General features: G+C 39.9%; 1 protein-coding gene across 1 annotated transcript in view; it reads right to left on the bottom strand.

Annotated features, from left to right (window-relative positions):
* Positions 1–17,922, bottom strand: part of DDX49 (DEAD-box helicase 49) — a 341,216-nt gene that overhangs the window by 82,409 nt on the left and 240,885 nt on the right. Inside the window, exon 12 of the mRNA XM_044053852.1 lies at positions 2,926–2,997. Within this exon, the coding sequence (XP_043909787.1) occupies positions 2,926–2,997 (72 nt within the window). The remainder of the gene's footprint in view (positions 1–2,925; positions 2,998–17,922) is intronic.

The following is a 17,922-nucleotide window of genomic DNA, read 5'->3' as shown; positions in this document are numbered from 1 at the left end:
AGTTAATAAAGTCAATTATTTTCTGTTCATATTATTGCATTATCCCCAGAGAAGACAGAATGGTAATCAATGTGAGGCTCATACTGGCGGATCCTGGCCCTAATATCACGTTCACTTCTATGTATATGAGTTTTTTTTTGTATATAAATTCAGAACTTTTTCCTATAACACTTGCTGCACTCTTCTTAGGCTGGGCCTTCAAATGGTCAACTTTGACCAATGCTCTACCCCAGTAAACAATCAATTAACAAAATAAAAATTTGCTATATTGAGATGGCAGCATATATGGTTACATGACAATTATCTACAGCAATTTCTGACAGTTTTGCTTCCTCACAGCAGTATGCATTTTGCCCCATTCTGATGTACAGCAGTGCCATTATCGAAAGGGTAGTGCATCTAACAGGTGTGCTACTCCCCACTAGAAGGACGAATAACACTGTAGTACTGACTTATAGCCATAACCAAAAAAAAAAAGCATGGTAAGCTTAGGCAAGAGTAATCAGACACTTTGTTAAATACAGAGTAAGCACTCATTACTGTCATTAAAAAAAAATTATTTAGGGACAAAAAATTAGAAGTGCTTACTTGGTATGTGATAAAATGTAAAACCTGAATAAGCTTACTGTGAGGTTTTTTTTTTTTTTTGACTCATCAGTTCCTTCACAAGGTATGCTGAAGAGTTTGTGGATTTAACACACGGCCATATATTTCATTATGGGTAGCACATCAGAAAAACAAAGATGTAAACAAGATAATCCATAGTCTTTCAAGTTTACCAGACAGCTGCAGTTGCTTCTCGTGTATTAGTGCTCCATACTTTCTTCCTGTGTCACAAGTGTCCCTGAATTCACTCACTGACTGAGACTATAACCACTTTTTCTAAGCACTTGTCTTTCTAAGACAGATTTCCCCAAGTCTGTGTTGAACAGTCCCAATGTCCTCTTCTCCTGTTCTTTTTTTCTTCTTCTTGGCAAATCTAACAAATCCTTAGCTGCCATAAAATCCTTTTTAATTCATACACCTAGATACTTCAATGTGAACATGAGTATGGATATTGCTGAACAAATTCATAAAAGAGGCTACAGCTTTTGCTGTCCTCATTTTATATCCCCAAAAGACTCAAAACTCTCTTAAAATGTTCCGCACCACTGAAATGTCCGTTTCTGGATTTATCAAAAGCAAAAAAAAAAAAATATATCAACCAAAAATAAGGCCTGATTTTATTCATTACTAGACCAGTTACATTCTTCAACTTGTGAATCACTTATTTGCTTTGATAATGGCTCCAAGTACAAATAAAATAATAGAGGGGAAAGGAAAATCCCTATCTGCTTCCTCAGTTTAAATACAGCTCGTAAGAGAGGAGCCTTCCCATTTTAATTTTTGTATCTGACCCTTCAGGTATTCTCCTTATTAACTATATCATCATATCAAGTACTGCAAATGCTACCATTGCCCTACTCAAATTCCCATCTGACTTATGACATACTCCTCTCTCTCTTTTTCAAGACTAACCCCTCACCATCAATAGTGTTTGTTTTCCTATACTCTGAGACATCACTGCTTTGTTAATGTTATCCACACCTCTCATCCCCTTAACGCGGGGGGGGGGGGGGGCAAAAGGCCAAAAATAGAAACTGCTTTTAAATATTGCTCTTATAAACTTATAAATCTGCTAGAACAGGTTTTGTGTTAACATGCACTTCCTGGGGGATAAGAAGTCTGAAACTTTGTCAAACTATGTATTATTTGTCAAAGCACCTGTAGTCAAAGAGAAATGCTTGTGAATTGAACATCTCTGAGGCAAGTACCCTTCCCTAACAGTACTATTTTAACTGCTTTTTTCATAAAAAGCAGTAACAGAACCAGCTTTTCTGTGACTTCCTAATTCTTGAATAAACAAAATACTAATGTCCAAATGAGGAGACAGTTATCTAGTAGCTGGTGGAGAATTTTCACCCTCTGCAGATGCCTGGTAACCTGCAGCATGCTGTCATACAGTTGTTTCTACCAACAAGACCTGGCTGTGTTACACATCCAGAGTCCTACTGTCAGCCTTAAGAGGAGTTTCTGCAAGCAGGCATGTGGCAGGAGATACTACCGGGGGTGATAATGCCCAGTGCTGCACCTCACCAGAACTTTCAGGCTTTTGCATGGTTGGCAGGGTTATTTTGGCCATGATCTCTCTTCTGCCTGCTGATTCTACAGTCACTACTTTCACTGGAACTTCTACTTTTGTATAGTGGCACTTCATCTCCTGTGTTTTCTTTGTTCTGTTGATTCACTTGCGGGGGGGGGTTGACGTATGTCCCTTAGCTCAGAACTTAAAGTTTTGCGTGTTTGAGGAAGAACCACAGATTTTGTACACAAGAGGCAAGGTATTTCACATTGAAATGAGCATAACACATAGAGGGAAATATGGCAGCTTTCCACAGACAAAAGAAACACTAAGGGTGACACAGTCCTATGAAGGAAATAATCCCTTACAGGTACAATTGGTGACTTGTTCCATGGATGTCACCTGCCTCAGAAAGATCCATATCATTATCACAATTTGCAAACAGATAAAAATAAGCAAATGCAAAACAACCAAATAAAACAGAAAAAAAAAACATTCACTTGTCACCCTCACCAAAAATAAAATAAATGTGTGTCCTGTTAATGTGCTGTGTGTGGGGAGAAAGCCAACTCTGTTATATTTCTGATGTCACTCCAGAAGGCAGAGAACCTCCTGTGGCTTATTTGCAAGTAAAATGAAACACTGCAGCAGTGATTCTCATCATAAAAATATATTTTTTTCACTTCTACATTTTTGACAAGTTCAAAGTGTCTGTGAGGAATTTTCACTTAAACTGGAGAACAGACTCTGCAAAGAAATCCACCGCAGTGTCACTATACAAAACTCAATTTCAGTGATCCTACCTTTCCTTCCAAAATCATCTGTTTTCTTTTGTTAATTTCCTTTTTCTCATCAAAGTCTGTTGATTCAAGTTTCTGAAACAAAGTGTAAAAAAGGATTAAATGATAATGACCAGCAACAACAAATAAGTAAAACCTAACCATATATTACAAGACACAACATGCAGGGAATGATCAGTTTCCTATACATGTCACCTGTACTGAAATCCAAACATACTATACTGGCATGTATATTACCTACCCAGAGTGCTGAAACTTTGGGAATGCCATATTTAGTCTGGAAAATATGGAATTATTTATTTGCTTTTGTTTAATAAGAAAGCCCAGCTAGGTTACATTGCCCATGTTTAGCAGAGGCCTGGGCAAAAAAACACTCCAAGAAATAGTAGATGTACGATGTAATAAAGTTTAGATAAACTAATAAAAGGACAATGCTCAAAAATAATGACATTTATTAAAATGGAATAAAGAACCATCATACAAAGATATAAAAAAGTTCAATACCGTTCCCTGCTAGTTCAGTTCAGTGAATAATGTCAGTGCAGGATTGAGGACTTCTGAAATCACCATAATGGGATGGAGATCCCTGGAGACCCATTTGAAGTTGCCCCGTGTACCACTCCTGACATTATGCAGTTAAGACTCATTAAGCTTTACAACAGCAACTTACAGATAGTATTCAGAGAGAGCAAGCAGTTGCCTGGATTTCTATTGTCATAAAAGTCAAAGTTTGTGCAGGAGTATATCCAAATGTCAGAGAAAATGTGATGTAATTTGCTGCATTTTGGCAGCACATACTGCTGGGAGAAACTCTAAGCCAGAATGAAGGCTGAAAAGTAAAAATAGATCCGTTATCACAAATGTACATCTGGCACATGTACTTCTCATTGCCACTTCAACAGTTGGTGCAGTCATAGACTGTTAGTGCAAAAACAAGCAATACTAGATCTTCCAGTAATTGATTTTGCAGGGCACAACTGCTTTTCATTGTACCTTTTGGCATATGCCTCTGTAGCGTTTTGGGAACAAAATTCACATAGATTTGCAAAGTTATGGTGGTGTTACTTGCAAAATACTTCCATGTGCCTTTGCTCCATTACATTTGCTCTGTTGTGGCAAGGATACTAATTTATTTAACCTTCTTATTTTGTTTGTTGCAAGCTAAGTTGTCACAGTCATGGCACAAATACAAACACCGAATCTGAAACCACCATGTGATATCTATTCTTGTTCCTTGACTTACATGGTATACTGCATTCACTGTGGTGGGTATACAAAGCGGATGCATGGCGGACAAGGGAATGTGCACCCCAAAAAGTACAGTTTTGTACCTACCATAAATGTAGATGTTCGAGGATACACATTGCTGCAGTCCTTACTATTGGGTAGTCCGCTGTCCAGTCGGCCCGAATACCAGGGTATATGGCTGACGTCGGTCAGGGCGCATTAGACTGACGTCAGTACGTCAGGGTACTAATGCGCATGACCGACGTCATATCCTCAGTCTTTTCTTGCCCCAGATGTCAGAAGACCCTAAAAAGACAAGGCCCAAAATACCTGCACCAAAAATATGTACAATATATACAAAAATATATACAAAAATATCAGCAGATAACCTCACCTACACAACCACCCCTAAACACAGAGGGGAAGGAGGGAGGGTAAATTGGACTGCAGCAATGTGTATCCTCGAACATCTACATTTATGGTAGGTACAAAACTGTACTATGTTCTTCGTTCCACATTGCTGCAGTCCTTACTATTGGGTAGAATCCCAAAGCAGAGGTAAGGGAGGCTGGCAAATCATAAAGAAGTAGGAGCTGACAACATGCCTTGCAAAACAGCTGTGGCAAAACCAGCCCTAGACTTAGAGTAGATAGGAAGGTGATAATGCTTAGAGAAAGTATGTACTGAACTCCAAGTAGCTGCCTCCAAAATATCCTTAGTTGCCACCCCCCTTAGAAATGCTGTTGAAGTGGCAGTAGCCCTAGTGGAATGAGGTCTAATCCCAGCTGGAATCTCCTTGCCATGATGGGAATAACAAAATGCAATGCAAAACCCAATCCACCTAGAAATAGTTTGTTTTGACACAGGCTTGCCCGCGAACTCAAAGCAAAAGAAACAAACAACTGCTGAGACTGCCTAAAATCCTTAGTCCTGCTCAAATAATAACGCAATTGCCTGTGCACATCTAAAGTGTGCAAAATCTTTTCCCCTTTATTTTGGGGGTCTGCATAAAAAGTAGGCAAATGAATAGTTTGGTTTAAAGCCACACTAGAAACCACCTTAGGCATAAAAGAAGGATTAGTACGTGATGATACCCTATCCTTATGAAAAATCAAAAAGGGCTCAACTGCCATAAGGGCCTGCAATTCAGACACCCTTCTTGCAGAAGTAATAGCCAACAGAAAAGCAGTCTTCCATGACAAGTATTTCAATTCAGCAGTAGCTGCAGGCTCAAAAGGTTGTAGAGTAAGTTTTTCCAACACAAAATTGAGATCCCAAGCAGGAGTAGGAGCTCTACGTGGGGGTCTTATATTCTTTGCCCCTCTAAGAAACTGCTTGAACAAAGGATGCGAAAACAATGGTGGGTCACAATCATAGTGAGCTGAAATTGCTGCAGCATGAATCTTAATGGAAGAGAAGGACAAACCTTTGTCCAATAACTCAGTAAGATATTGAAGAGCCACACTCAAATTAGGCTCAGAAATCTCCAAATTATTTGCTGTACTCCAAAACAAAAATCTCTTCCATTTTTCTGCATACACTTTCCTTGTACTAGGTCTTCTAGCTTCCATAATCACATTTAAAACTTGTTGAGGAAGTTGAGACCTGCTGTGTTTCAACACAGAATATGCCAGGCTGTCAGATGAAGAGAGTGAAGCTTGACATTGAGCAGATGACCGTCCTTCTGAGATAACAGATGTGGAATCAAAGGTAAGGGCCATGGAGGCTTCCTTACCAGACTCCTTAGTAGTGGGTACCAGTGTTGCCGAGGCCAATCTGGAGCTATCAAAATCATCCTTGGCTTGTCTTGTCTGACCTTTAAGAGCACCTTTGGAAGAAGAGGCAGAGGTGGAAAGGCATACACATGAAGATTTTTCCAACTGAAAGACAGAGCATCCACTTTCCAAGCTGTGTGATGAAACCCCTTTGTGCAAAACTTTGGCAGCTGGTGGTTTAGTGGAGAAGCGAACAGATCTATGTCTGGAGTTCCCCATGACACTGTCAATTTCTGAAATACATGAAGATCCAGTTTCCACTCGTGGGGATCCATGATTTGCCTGCTTAACACATCTGCTAAGGAGTTCTGTGCGCCTGGCAGAAACCTTGCCTGAAGAGTTAGTTGCAAGCTGAGCGCTGTCTCCCATAAAATCATTGCTTGCCTGCATAGAGGATAAGAATGTGTTCCCCTTGTTTGTTGATGTACCACATGACAGTTGTGTTGTCTGTTAGAATCAACACCTGCCCTGGAAGAAGTAACTCCTTGAAAGCCATTAATGCAAACTGGACTGCTAACATCTCCTTCATGTTGATATGTAGATGCTGTAGTCTGGCAGGCCACTTGTCTTGTATCCACTTTCCATTTAGATGAGCTCCCCAAGCAATGTCCGAGGCATCTGTCGTTAAAATCTGACTCGCCTCTGGTCGGGTCACAGAGAGTCCCTTGTTTAGGTGACATTCCTGAGCCCACCACAAAAATTCTTTTCGAAGGCAAGGTATTATTTGAATGACAGTGTCCAAATCCTGGCAGTGCTGTGTCCATACATTTTGAGATACCATTGTAGCTTCCTCATATGCAGTTTGGCATTGGGAAGCACCAGAATACAAGATGCCATGAACCCTAATGCTTGAAGGACTGTCTTTGCAGTCAGCACGGACTGATGAGATAGTTGATGGAAGTAAAGTGATAGACTCTTTTGTTTGTCCGGGGTTAAAAAGGCCATCTGGGCTGCTGTATTCAGTCTCACACCCAGAAAGCACATGTCTTGAGAGGGTACTAGACTGGACTTTATTTCGTTCACAGAATACCCTAGGCATCTGAGCACTGCTATAACATATTCCAGATGCTGTAGAAGGTCTTTCTTTTCTTGAGCCAGAATCAGGCAGTCGTCCAAGTAAGGATAGATTTGAATTCCTTTTAGCCTGAAGTAAGCTATCACTGGAGCCAGAACCTTTGTGAATACTCTGGGCAGTAGATAAGCCAAAGGGCAATGCAGAGAACTGATAATGAGAATTTCCAGCTCGAAAACGCAGATACTTCCTGCAACTTAGTCTTATAGGCACATGAAGGTAAGCTTCCTTGAGATCTAAAGTTACCATCCAGTGATCTTTGCCCAGCAGAGGTAAAAGCTGTTGTAACGTCAACATCTTGAACTTGGGAATGTCCAGATAAGTGTTGAGGATAGATAAATCCAAAATTGGTCTCCACGTGTTCCCCTTCTTTGGTACTAGGAACAGGCGAGAATAAAATCCTAGGCCCCTTTCTGAGACAGGGACTGGCTGAATGGCCCCTATTTGGAGTAACTGAGAAATTTGCTTGTGAGCCTCTTTCCTTTGTGGAGGAGGAACGTCTGGCATGCCTTTGAATGGGGCAATGTATGGAAATAAAACCTGTAACCATGGTGAATGATATCCAACACCCATCTGTCTTGAGTAATTAAATCCCAATTTTCTTTGAAAAGAGACAGTCTTCCTCCCAGAGGAGCTGCCAGACGAGAATCTACTGGCAGCTGAAAAGGCAGGTCATTGGGTCTGTTTACGAAAGGACTGACCCCTGCCCTCACCAGAAGTCTGAGCAGGTGAACTCCTGTTCTAGGCCTAAAAGCACCTTGAGCTCTGCCCCTACCACGTCTAGACCTACCCCTAGACTGGGAATCATAAGCAGGATATGTCCATCCCTTAGTAGGCCAATTTCTACTAAACTTGGTGGCTGCACCTGCAAAAATCTTTAACAGTTTGCATAGACTTAGCTTTGTCCTCCATTTTCTTCAAAACTGCTTCCACAGGTGAACCAAACAACACATCAGACTGTAAAGGAGCATCCAAAATCCTTGTCTTAACATGCTCAGCTAAATTCTGATCCCTCAACCAGGCATGCCTGCGAAGAACAGAACTAGTGGCAGCCACCCTCGAGGAGGCCTGTACAGCATCAAAACCACATTGCAAAGAATGCTTACCCACTTGTTCAGACACATGAACTAAATCCAGCAACTCTTTACACTCAATACCTTCCGCCAAAGCATCCACTTTAGATTTCAATTGTGAAAGGAGATAATTTTGATATTTTAGCATGTGAAACTGACAATTCAAAGCGCTCATGGCTAAAGTGGAAGAAGTATACACTTTCTTTCCCCATCTATCCAAAGCCCTTGCCTCTTTATCAGTGGGAACAGGGTTTTTAACAACAGAGGCCTTAACACCTTTAGGTCCCTGAGAAACAGTCTCCGGGTCTGCCCTAGGACTCTTAAAGAGATACTTATGAGCCTCAGGCAACCTATAGTACCTATCAGGTTTAACAGGAGCAGGAGACAAGGAATCAGGGTTCAGGGAAGCCTCTGCAAAACATCTTCTACCACATTCAACACAGGAGGTATAGCTAAGGGCCTATGCTGGGGTAAAACAAGAATTCCTAAGCCTTTTCCTAGAATCAGAGTAATCTTGGCCTTCCCATTTAAAGTGCTCTCTCATGGAATGCAGAGTTTCTGAAAATGAAAATCCTCAGGAGGAGAAGCTGTAGGAGTGGAATCATCCACATCAGAATCAGAATAAGGAGGATACTCCTGTACATCTTCCGCAGAAGACTCAGAAGCCTCTGAACACTGTTCAAAACTCTCAAACTCAGGTTCCACCCTAGGCCTCTTATCAGGAGGGGGCATAGAACCTCTAATCATAGTAATCAAATCTTCTGCCATTTTAAGCATATGTTTCTTAGGCACAGAACCTGAAATGCTAGGAGAAGCCCCCACTGAAGCTGAACTTGGCCTACCTCTCAAAGAAGTTTTGGCAACAGAAGGAGAGGCTCTAACTACCTTGGGAAGAGAGGGAAGAACAGTTACCTGAGAAGCCCCTCAGCCTGGCCTACCTCCTGAGAAGGCACATCCTGTAACAGTAAAGTCTCTGCCTGAGACTCCATAGAAACTCCTGGCAAAACCTCTGGCTCCACTGAGCCTTCTAAAGAACCGACGTCTGGGACTGCCGGTTCATCAACCCTAGGCTTCGCTGTTTTGTCCTTGTGCTTTTGACGAAGCGGCGCCGGAGCATCCGACGGCATTTTATAATTGCAACGCTTCCCAAACACTAACCTAGCACAGTCTAACCGTCTCTTAATAGTGCGTTTGTTAAACCGAGCACAAGAGCGGCATCCAACAACGTCGTGCTCAGGCCCTAAACAAGGTATACACAAGGTATGGTAATCCCTATGAGGTATCTGTTTCCCACAAGAAATACAGTTATTCACTTTTTCTGACATCCGGTTAAATACTGAGGCAAGAAAAAACCAAAATGTTCCCCAACGGGGTACTTAGCCAACTCTGATTCGGTCTGAAACTCCGGTTTCGGAAATATTTCAGAACGCCAACCTGCACTCGCAAAACTGCTTCTGCATCGGACCATGCGGCAAAAAAGACTGAGGATATGACGTCGGTCATGCGCATTAGTACCCTGACGTACTGACGTCAGTCTAATGCGCCCTGACCGACGTCAGCCATATACTCTGGTATTCGGGCCGACTGGACAGCGGACTACCCAATAGTAAGGACTGCAGCAATGTGGAACGAAGAACATCTTGCCTAGTACGGCAAGTGGCCCTTTAACCAAAGCAGCTGGACACCCCTGTTCTAACAGGTATCACCTGGGCTATATACAACTTAAGGAGTGGAATCTGGATGCATAAAAGTTATGCTGATTTTCACTATTACCGTGTTGGTTAAGTCTGAAAGGGTTTGAGGGTGTATTTGGTTTGACTCGCTATGCAGTTATACAATGAGCCTGATTCCCAAGTGCATCCACTAACAAGAAGAGTCAGGTGACAGAGGCGGTCCATTGTAGAGCCAATGTTCTTACCTTGGAAGAAACTTTTATATATATGTTTAGAAAAATACAGTTATTGCCCTGCTCAAAATGCTAGTGTAAAGAACATTTTCCGGAAAGATGCCATGAAAAATGGTTTTGCTAGTATAAGTTATTTTAAATTTAAATAAACCATAGCTGTTATTTCTAGAAGGAAGAGACTTACGAGATGCACAGATTATGGTAGATGTGGTGGACAAGTGGAGGGAGATTTACTCTAAGACTGGCACAAGAACAATCAGCACTCTTGCTGTCTAGGGAATCTAATAAACAAGCCAATTAGGAACTGTAAAAGAATTAAACTTAAGAGACGAGAGGAATACCTTAAGAATAGTAAGATAGAATGTGGACATGCTAACGGTTCCCATTAAGCATTCCAAGGGTCCTGGCTTGTCTTAAAAAGTCTAGATCCCATCTGGTCATTCAAAAGGAAATGCATTTAGATGAACCAGAGCATAGTAAATTGATTAATTTAGAATTTGAGGTTTGTCATGTTAGTTACAAAAGGACTAGAAGAAGCACAATTATATTAAAGGTAAGCTTGGCGCCATTAATTACAGAAGAGGAAATGTTCAATAACTAATGCATGTAATGGTGAGGTGATACTGGCAGGGAGAATGGGGACTCTCAGATAACCAAACAAAGTATGCAGTGGGAATGAATATTAGCAAGATCAGAGGTTCATGATGAAGAAGCGTGTACATTCTACCTAAGATGGAGCAAAACGATTTAGAAAATTTGTTAGGTGAATTAGTTCTATTTTACCAGGATATATTAATCAGGGTAGGGACTGCAGCATAATGAAAAATAAAGCTGATGTAAGTGCAGGCCCTAGGAAGAGTACAACTATAACTTTGGGAAGATTCCTTAAAACAACTACTAAAATGTCTAGATTGGTTGATGTGACAGAATTAGTATAGAACTCAAGTGTTTAAATTTTATTCAGCTAGACACCAAAACAAATTGATACTGAGAAGGTTCTATGTTCTAGGAAATGCCCTTATGATGACAGAATTTTAGCATTCACCTAAATATTGTAGTTTAAGTGGTAAGTCCAGCTTGAGTGGTGGAGAAGCTTTGGACATTCCCACTGCACTTTACAAAATGGGTCTACTTAAGGGGTGTGTAGAGAAATTTCTGGTACTACTGCAGAAGGCTTTGACTGTCAAACAATAGTACACAGTAATAGGATGCTCTAAAAAGCAACTTTAGACAAGAAATTAAAGCTAAAATGAGAGATGCAGATCTGATAAATCACAAGCAGTATGGGGACACTTTCACAAGAAATAAAGAGCTTCAGAGATTAAGAAGTTGACTCAAAGTTAAATACTTAAACCAAGTAACAAAGTCAACTGTGAGTATTTAGACAGAAAAGCTGATTTTAGAAAAACTGCCACAAAGGTATAATACTTTGAATGTAAAGTGCAAAATGAAATAGTGACATAGGGCATCTCTAACAAATTCCCTTCCATAAAGGTGCTCAGATACCTCATCACCTAATCAAACTCTAGGTCCAAAACACTTAAGGCAATGAGTAAGACAGAAAAGGTATATAATCAGACCCCAAGAATAAGAACATCAAGAGTTATATTTAGAAGCCACTGGGAAATACTGAGAATATTTCAAGATTCTTAGTAGGAACTATATGCAGTGGACCCAGAGATAAGTCATCACGATCCAGAAACATGGAGCTTTTTTGAAACAAGTCACTTACAATTATTAACAAATATTGTAAGGGACCAGTTTCTTGCCCTGATTACTATGGCCAAAATCAAAAATGACATAAATAAGCAACAGTCAAATGACTATGCAATGACAGTATACTCGAAAATAGGGGATCAAAAATGTGGAAATGTATACAACTTCAAAAAACATTTTGGACATTACTTTTTTTTTTTTTTAAGAAAACAATTTATTAAATTATCACATGACATAGGCAATCTTACACACACACACCTATATATATATATATATATATATATATATATATATATATATATATATATATATATAAATATATATATATATAAATGAAAAACAAACATTGACGCCACTTTAGTTGCAAACGTTATGCATCACAGACACCACGGAAACAAATGCAGTTGCAAACATTATACACCACTTATAATCTAATCAGTCATTGTCAGTTAAAAATTATACAGCTCATCCAAATCATGCCTTGTTTTAAACCTTGTTCCTTGTCTGCATATATTGTTCCCACAATTCCCATTTTTTCCTATGTAATTTTCTCCTTCCCTTTTCTAAAGATCCCAATTCCAGTTGTTTTATCTCTGTTACTATATTCACTACTTCTAGTAAGGTTGGTTTAGACTTTGATTTCCATTTTCTAGTAATTGCATTTTTGGCAGCCACCATAATTAGACTCAGCAAGGCTTTACTATGTCTAGGCAATTATTTTGGACATTACTTTAACTTTAATCTTAATGTAAAGCACCCTAACGAACATGTTGATTCTCACTATTTTTATAATAGATCATTGAAGGACATGATTTTTAAATTTGAAAAAAGTTAAGAGTGAAGACTTTACAGTTGGACAATGAATACCTGAGGGAATGTTTCTGACATAAAACTGCCCCTCAAAGACTGAGAGTATTCAAGTTTCCTTTTGGTGTGCAATACACTACTACTTAGAATTTGTAGATATGTTTGACCATCATGGTTTAGAGTTAATGGAATTCTAAATTAAAAACAATAAGAAAAATATTACTTTATTGTTAAACAAAGTAGAAACTTTGAGATTTAATTTTCAAATACAGGAAATTATATCAAAAGGAATTTTATAAGGTCAAAAAAAAGATGCAACACAAGCTTTTAATACGAAGGAGAAAAAAATTATTAAGGGACAAAGAACAATATAAAAATAAAGTTGTATATCCCAATGTAAGGGGTAGTGGAAGTAATTTAGCAAAAAGAAAAAGGAAAATGGTTTAACATAGACAGCAGATACCAGATGAAATTAATAAAGTGGCGAGTATACAACTGGAAACAGAATAATGGAGATGAAGCTTTGGGTGCTTCAAATATTTTTCATCAGGGGATTTTCCAGTACTGTGGAGATCAGGGAGATTGGTGAGCAGGTCCAAACAAGTAGGGAAGATGTATTATTAGAACAACAAGAACCAATTTATTTAACATCATGGTTGAGAAATATTTTAAGAGGGGGAGAGGAAGATGACGCACTGAATATAGTTAAATAAGGTGTTATTTTTTTTCATACAAAGTTTATAACATTTATAACTATATCCACCTTCCCACTACAAAAGAACACTGTAACCTTTTACAAAAAGGCTTCAAGTCTGTTTCTTCATGCAAATTTGATGTAGCTGATTGTCTAGCTGAGGTTACATTATCAGAAAATTCAATTTGGAAATATTTTTCCGTGAAAAAAAGTAGTGAGAAGGTAGATATATTTCATTACACTGAAGGAAATTTTCAAGTTAAGAAAAGTACTTTCAATCCACTCTTCGGTTAACACTTTTGAGAAAGCTGTTTCAGAGGATATTAATGGGCTGGTGAAAGGAAAACAACACTTTTTACAACAATTTGTCAACAAAGGAAAGAACATTATTAAATGATTTACATAAGGTTAGATCCATACGTATTACGAAGTTGGAAGGTGGTGGAATAGTGTTGTTTGACTCTATTAATTACTCTAAAGCAATGCAAAATATTTTATATAAGCAAGATAACTACGTGTGTGTTTGTAATAATGAAGTGAACATTGTTTACCTTAGAATAGATCTCCTGTTAGACGATTATATTAGTGATGGTAGAATAGATGTGGATACATACAATTTTCTTAAAATTAACAGACCCACTATTCCTAGCATTTTCGGCATTCTGAAGGTTCATAAAGACCTTAATGAACCCCCCCCCCCCCTTTTAGACCAGTTGTTGCTACCCAAGGTTCGAAATCCCTCCCTTTAGCTATTTTTGTAGACAGACATCTTAAATCATTTTATGATGCTTCCTCACACCTTCTAAAAGATTCATGGGATTTCTTAGGTAGATTAAAAAAATAAGGAAAATTTGACACTCCTTACAACTGATGTTACTGAGCTACTTTCAGTTAGTCCAAATGCTGAAGGATTAGAAATGTTTCATAAATGCTTGCTAGACTTTATAAAGTTTTGTCTAATGATGAACTGAATTTTACTGCAGAAATAATATCTTTGGTGAGCTTTTTAAACAAATCAAGGGATTAGCTATGGACACCATCTGCACCCCAGTTTATGCCAATTTAGTCCTATTGGATTGGGAAAGAGCTTATGTTTTTAAAAGTGATTTTCTTTATGTACATAAATTTATACCCGAGGCTCCTGGATGATATTTTGATTTTATGGGATGGCCCCTTCATTTTAATTGATACATTTATAAAATATTTGAATAATATCACTCAGTTTCTTGAATTCACTTCACATGTAGATTGGGCCAGTATAAAATTATCTTGACACTTTGGTCAAGAGTGACAGACAATGGTTTTAAATCCACGATTTACAGGAAACCCACCTAACAACTATCTCCACTTTTTCAGCTGCCACCCTTTAGCCCAGAAGAAAAGCTTAGTAACAGGGCAGTACATTAAGGTGGCCAGGAGGATGTCTAATAAAGATGATTTATTTAAAGACATTGATAAGGTTTCCAAAACATTAATTTTTAGAAGTTACCCAGAGGAATTTGTTTATAATTTAAGGAAAGAAGTATTAAGAGAATGGGGACGAAAATTTAAACCTCTTTAGGGGTGGGCTTGGATAAGAATGCTAATATGCAAGAGAATGAATCAATTATTCCAAACAAGAAATACGAACGAGCTATAGTTTTGGAACATAGTAAATATACAAATGAAATTAAATGCATAGTGAACAACAATTGGAATATACTTAAGGTTTGTCCTGAGACTTTTCATTTATTAGGCAGGGAACCATTACTTACATACAAGACAGTCTGTAATGTGAAAAATATTTTAGAAGTAGACCAGAATATTACACACTGTTCTGGCAGACAAACGAAAGGGATGGTAATGTTTTTTTCAGACAATCTGCTTATATTTTGGAGGCCGACACAATTGTTTTAGAAAATGGAACAAGATCCATGATTTATTTTTAATGGAGAAAACTGTCAAAGTACGGGAGTAGTCTACTCAACCTGTCTGGCATTTTTTGTTGGTAAAACTGAAAGATTGGTTTCTCCTGCTAGTCTGGTTGATATGGGCATCCTAAGACAGTGTAGCAACTGCCTTATGTACAAAGACAACCCTCTACTACTACCACCTAGGAACGCAATATGTGAGAGATGCAATCACATTAAGAACCTAGAATCCTTGCTGTCTTAGTCACAAGCCAGTACATCTGGCACTGAGAAGGTTGTCTGCACAAACACTACAAACACCACACCTCTAACACCACCCACATCTGTACGACACAGTCCTACATATGCGGGAGTTCTCAGCAAAAACATACCTAAACAAAAGAGCCCTCCGAAGCAAAAACACACATGCACGCACATCACAACCAACAGCACCAAGCATCACACATAGTACACACGTTTGTGTCTCACAGCCTCTAAGCCCAACCACAAACCCAACATACTAGTCATTGGAGACTATCATGAGATACACAGATGTGCCTCTCACCAGGCTAGACAAGGAGAAAGTCACAGTAAGTTGCTTGTCAGGTGCTAGAATCCACAATATCATGCACGTACTCAAGTCTCTTAACAACAGGTACTGTTATGACTCTGTCATAGTCCATGTTGGTGTGAAGAGTTGAGACATACCTCTCTGGACTATATGAAGAGAGACATGATTGAGCTCACTGAATATGTGTCCTAACTACCCAACCATAGAGTGGAAGACCTATTCTAGCCCAAACATGAATGCCTAGAGATTCCTTGAATTTGTCAATGCCAATGCATTGGATCAGCTGCTTGACACCCCTATGAGAGATGAAAATAACCTACACCTGGTAAAACCAACATGAGTAGCCACTGTAGCACTCCCACAGTGTCATACTCCTTGGTAAGATCTGACCATACAGTCTCCCCTGACCCCCCCCCCCTTCAGGGTTGAAATGAAAAAAACTTTTCCAAAGCTGACTACAATCTCCTCAGAGCAGGTATAAGCAGCTTCACAGCCACCGTCCCTTCAGTTGGAACTAGCACTTATGTCCAAGCCCACACCAAAAAACTATATGAACACCTACATAGCTGTATGGACTCAGCAATACCTGACAGGACCAAATCATTTTCCTCAAGGAAGAGTAAACCTGTCTCGTGGACAGAAGCAACAAACAAACTCTATAATGGAAGGAAAAAATTGCTGTCCAGGGCCAACAAAGAGCAGGTGCCAAGTTGGAAGCAATCTTTCTTTTGTCTGAACAAGCAAATAAGGTCACTGGTGAAATTCTCTAAGTCTAACTTCGAGTCCAAATTGGTCACATCCACCAAAGACCATCATAAAGACTTCTTCACATATGTCTGCAATCCCAAAGGCAACACCCAAATTTGCTCTGAACTGGTGGTCAATAACACCACATACACAAATGCCATAAATATAGCCAACCTGCTAGCAGACAGGTTCAGTGAAAACTTCACCCCCTTGCCCCCCCCCATCAGTAAACCAGGACATCCCCAGCACCTGCCCCCCTCCCCTCATCACCAGGGAGCAGGTCCTTAATGCCCTCTCTAAGGTAAAAAAATACAGTCTCCATGGGATCCGATAACATCCCTGGCTGTATCCTACTTGAACTCAGTCATGAGCTCTCAGCTCCATTAGACTCTCTATTCAACCAAAGCCTGAGCACCGGCTTCATCCATGCTGAATGGAGGGCAGCCACTGTTATCCCTCTACACAAAGGTGGAGCGTCCACTGACTCAGGCAATTATAGGCCCATCAGCCTAACTAGCCTGATCTGCAAGGCCACGGAACGCATTATCATGAACCTTATAAACAAGAAAACTGGCAACCTCTAAATGCTTGACCACACAGTTTGGTTTTGTCAAAGGAAGATCATGCCTGTTAAATTTGGTCAACTTCTTTGAAAGTCACCAAAGCCATGGACGAGGGGAAGACTGTGAACACCACCTACCTTGACCTAGCCAAAGCCTGACACTATTCCCCACTTGGGCATAATAGATAAACTCTCCCAGATAGGCATCAACCCGTATGTTACCAGATGGGTAGCTAACTGGCTCACTGACAGAACCCACTCAGTCAAAGTAGGGGAAGCCACCTCTAGTAGTAGACCTATAACGAGTGGTGTACTCCAAGGATCGGTCTTGGGGCTTCTATTGTTTGGGATATACTTTTTTGAGGTGCAAGCCAAAACCAGTGGTCTGTGGCTGACCAAGTTTGCAGATCACTGCAAGCTGCCACTGTCTTAAATTCCCCTAGTGATGTGAACATCCTCTAAGAGGGCCTTACCCAAACTAATGACTGGTGCCAGAAGCATAGCCTCAAGCTGAATGCCAAGAAATGCATCATAATCCCCTTTGGGGAAAATGTCATCCCCACTAATCATCACATTAATAACAACGTACTAAGCATGCAATCAGTCATGAGGGACTTGGGCACCCAGGTTGATAGCAGCCTGACTTTTGACCACTACGTTGCTTCTGTTGTACAGAAGGCTTTCTACATGGCTCACCTCCTAAATAAGGGTATTTTATCCAGGAACAAGGTGGTCATAACATCCCTGTACTCCTCCCTTATCAGACCCATTATCGGGTACAATGCTCCCTTCGGCATGTACCTTGCCAAGCACATGCAGCAGTTGGGAGAGACCACATAGGTTCCTGACCAGGAAGATCCACGGTCTCACACACCTATCCTACACAGATAGGCTAAAAGCCCTGCCCCTCTACTCAGTCTCACACAGACTGCTCAGGGATGACCTGTGTCTGGCATACAAG

Source organism: Protopterus annectens, chromosome 13.part0, assembly GCF_019279795.1.
Source record: "Protopterus annectens isolate FY-2018-M chromosome 13.part0, PAN1.0, whole genome shotgun sequence".
In the NCBI taxonomy this organism is placed as follows: Eukaryota; Metazoa; Chordata; order Ceratodontiformes; family Protopteridae; genus Protopterus; species Protopterus annectens.
This window is presented reverse-complemented; position numbering and strand designations above follow the sequence as displayed.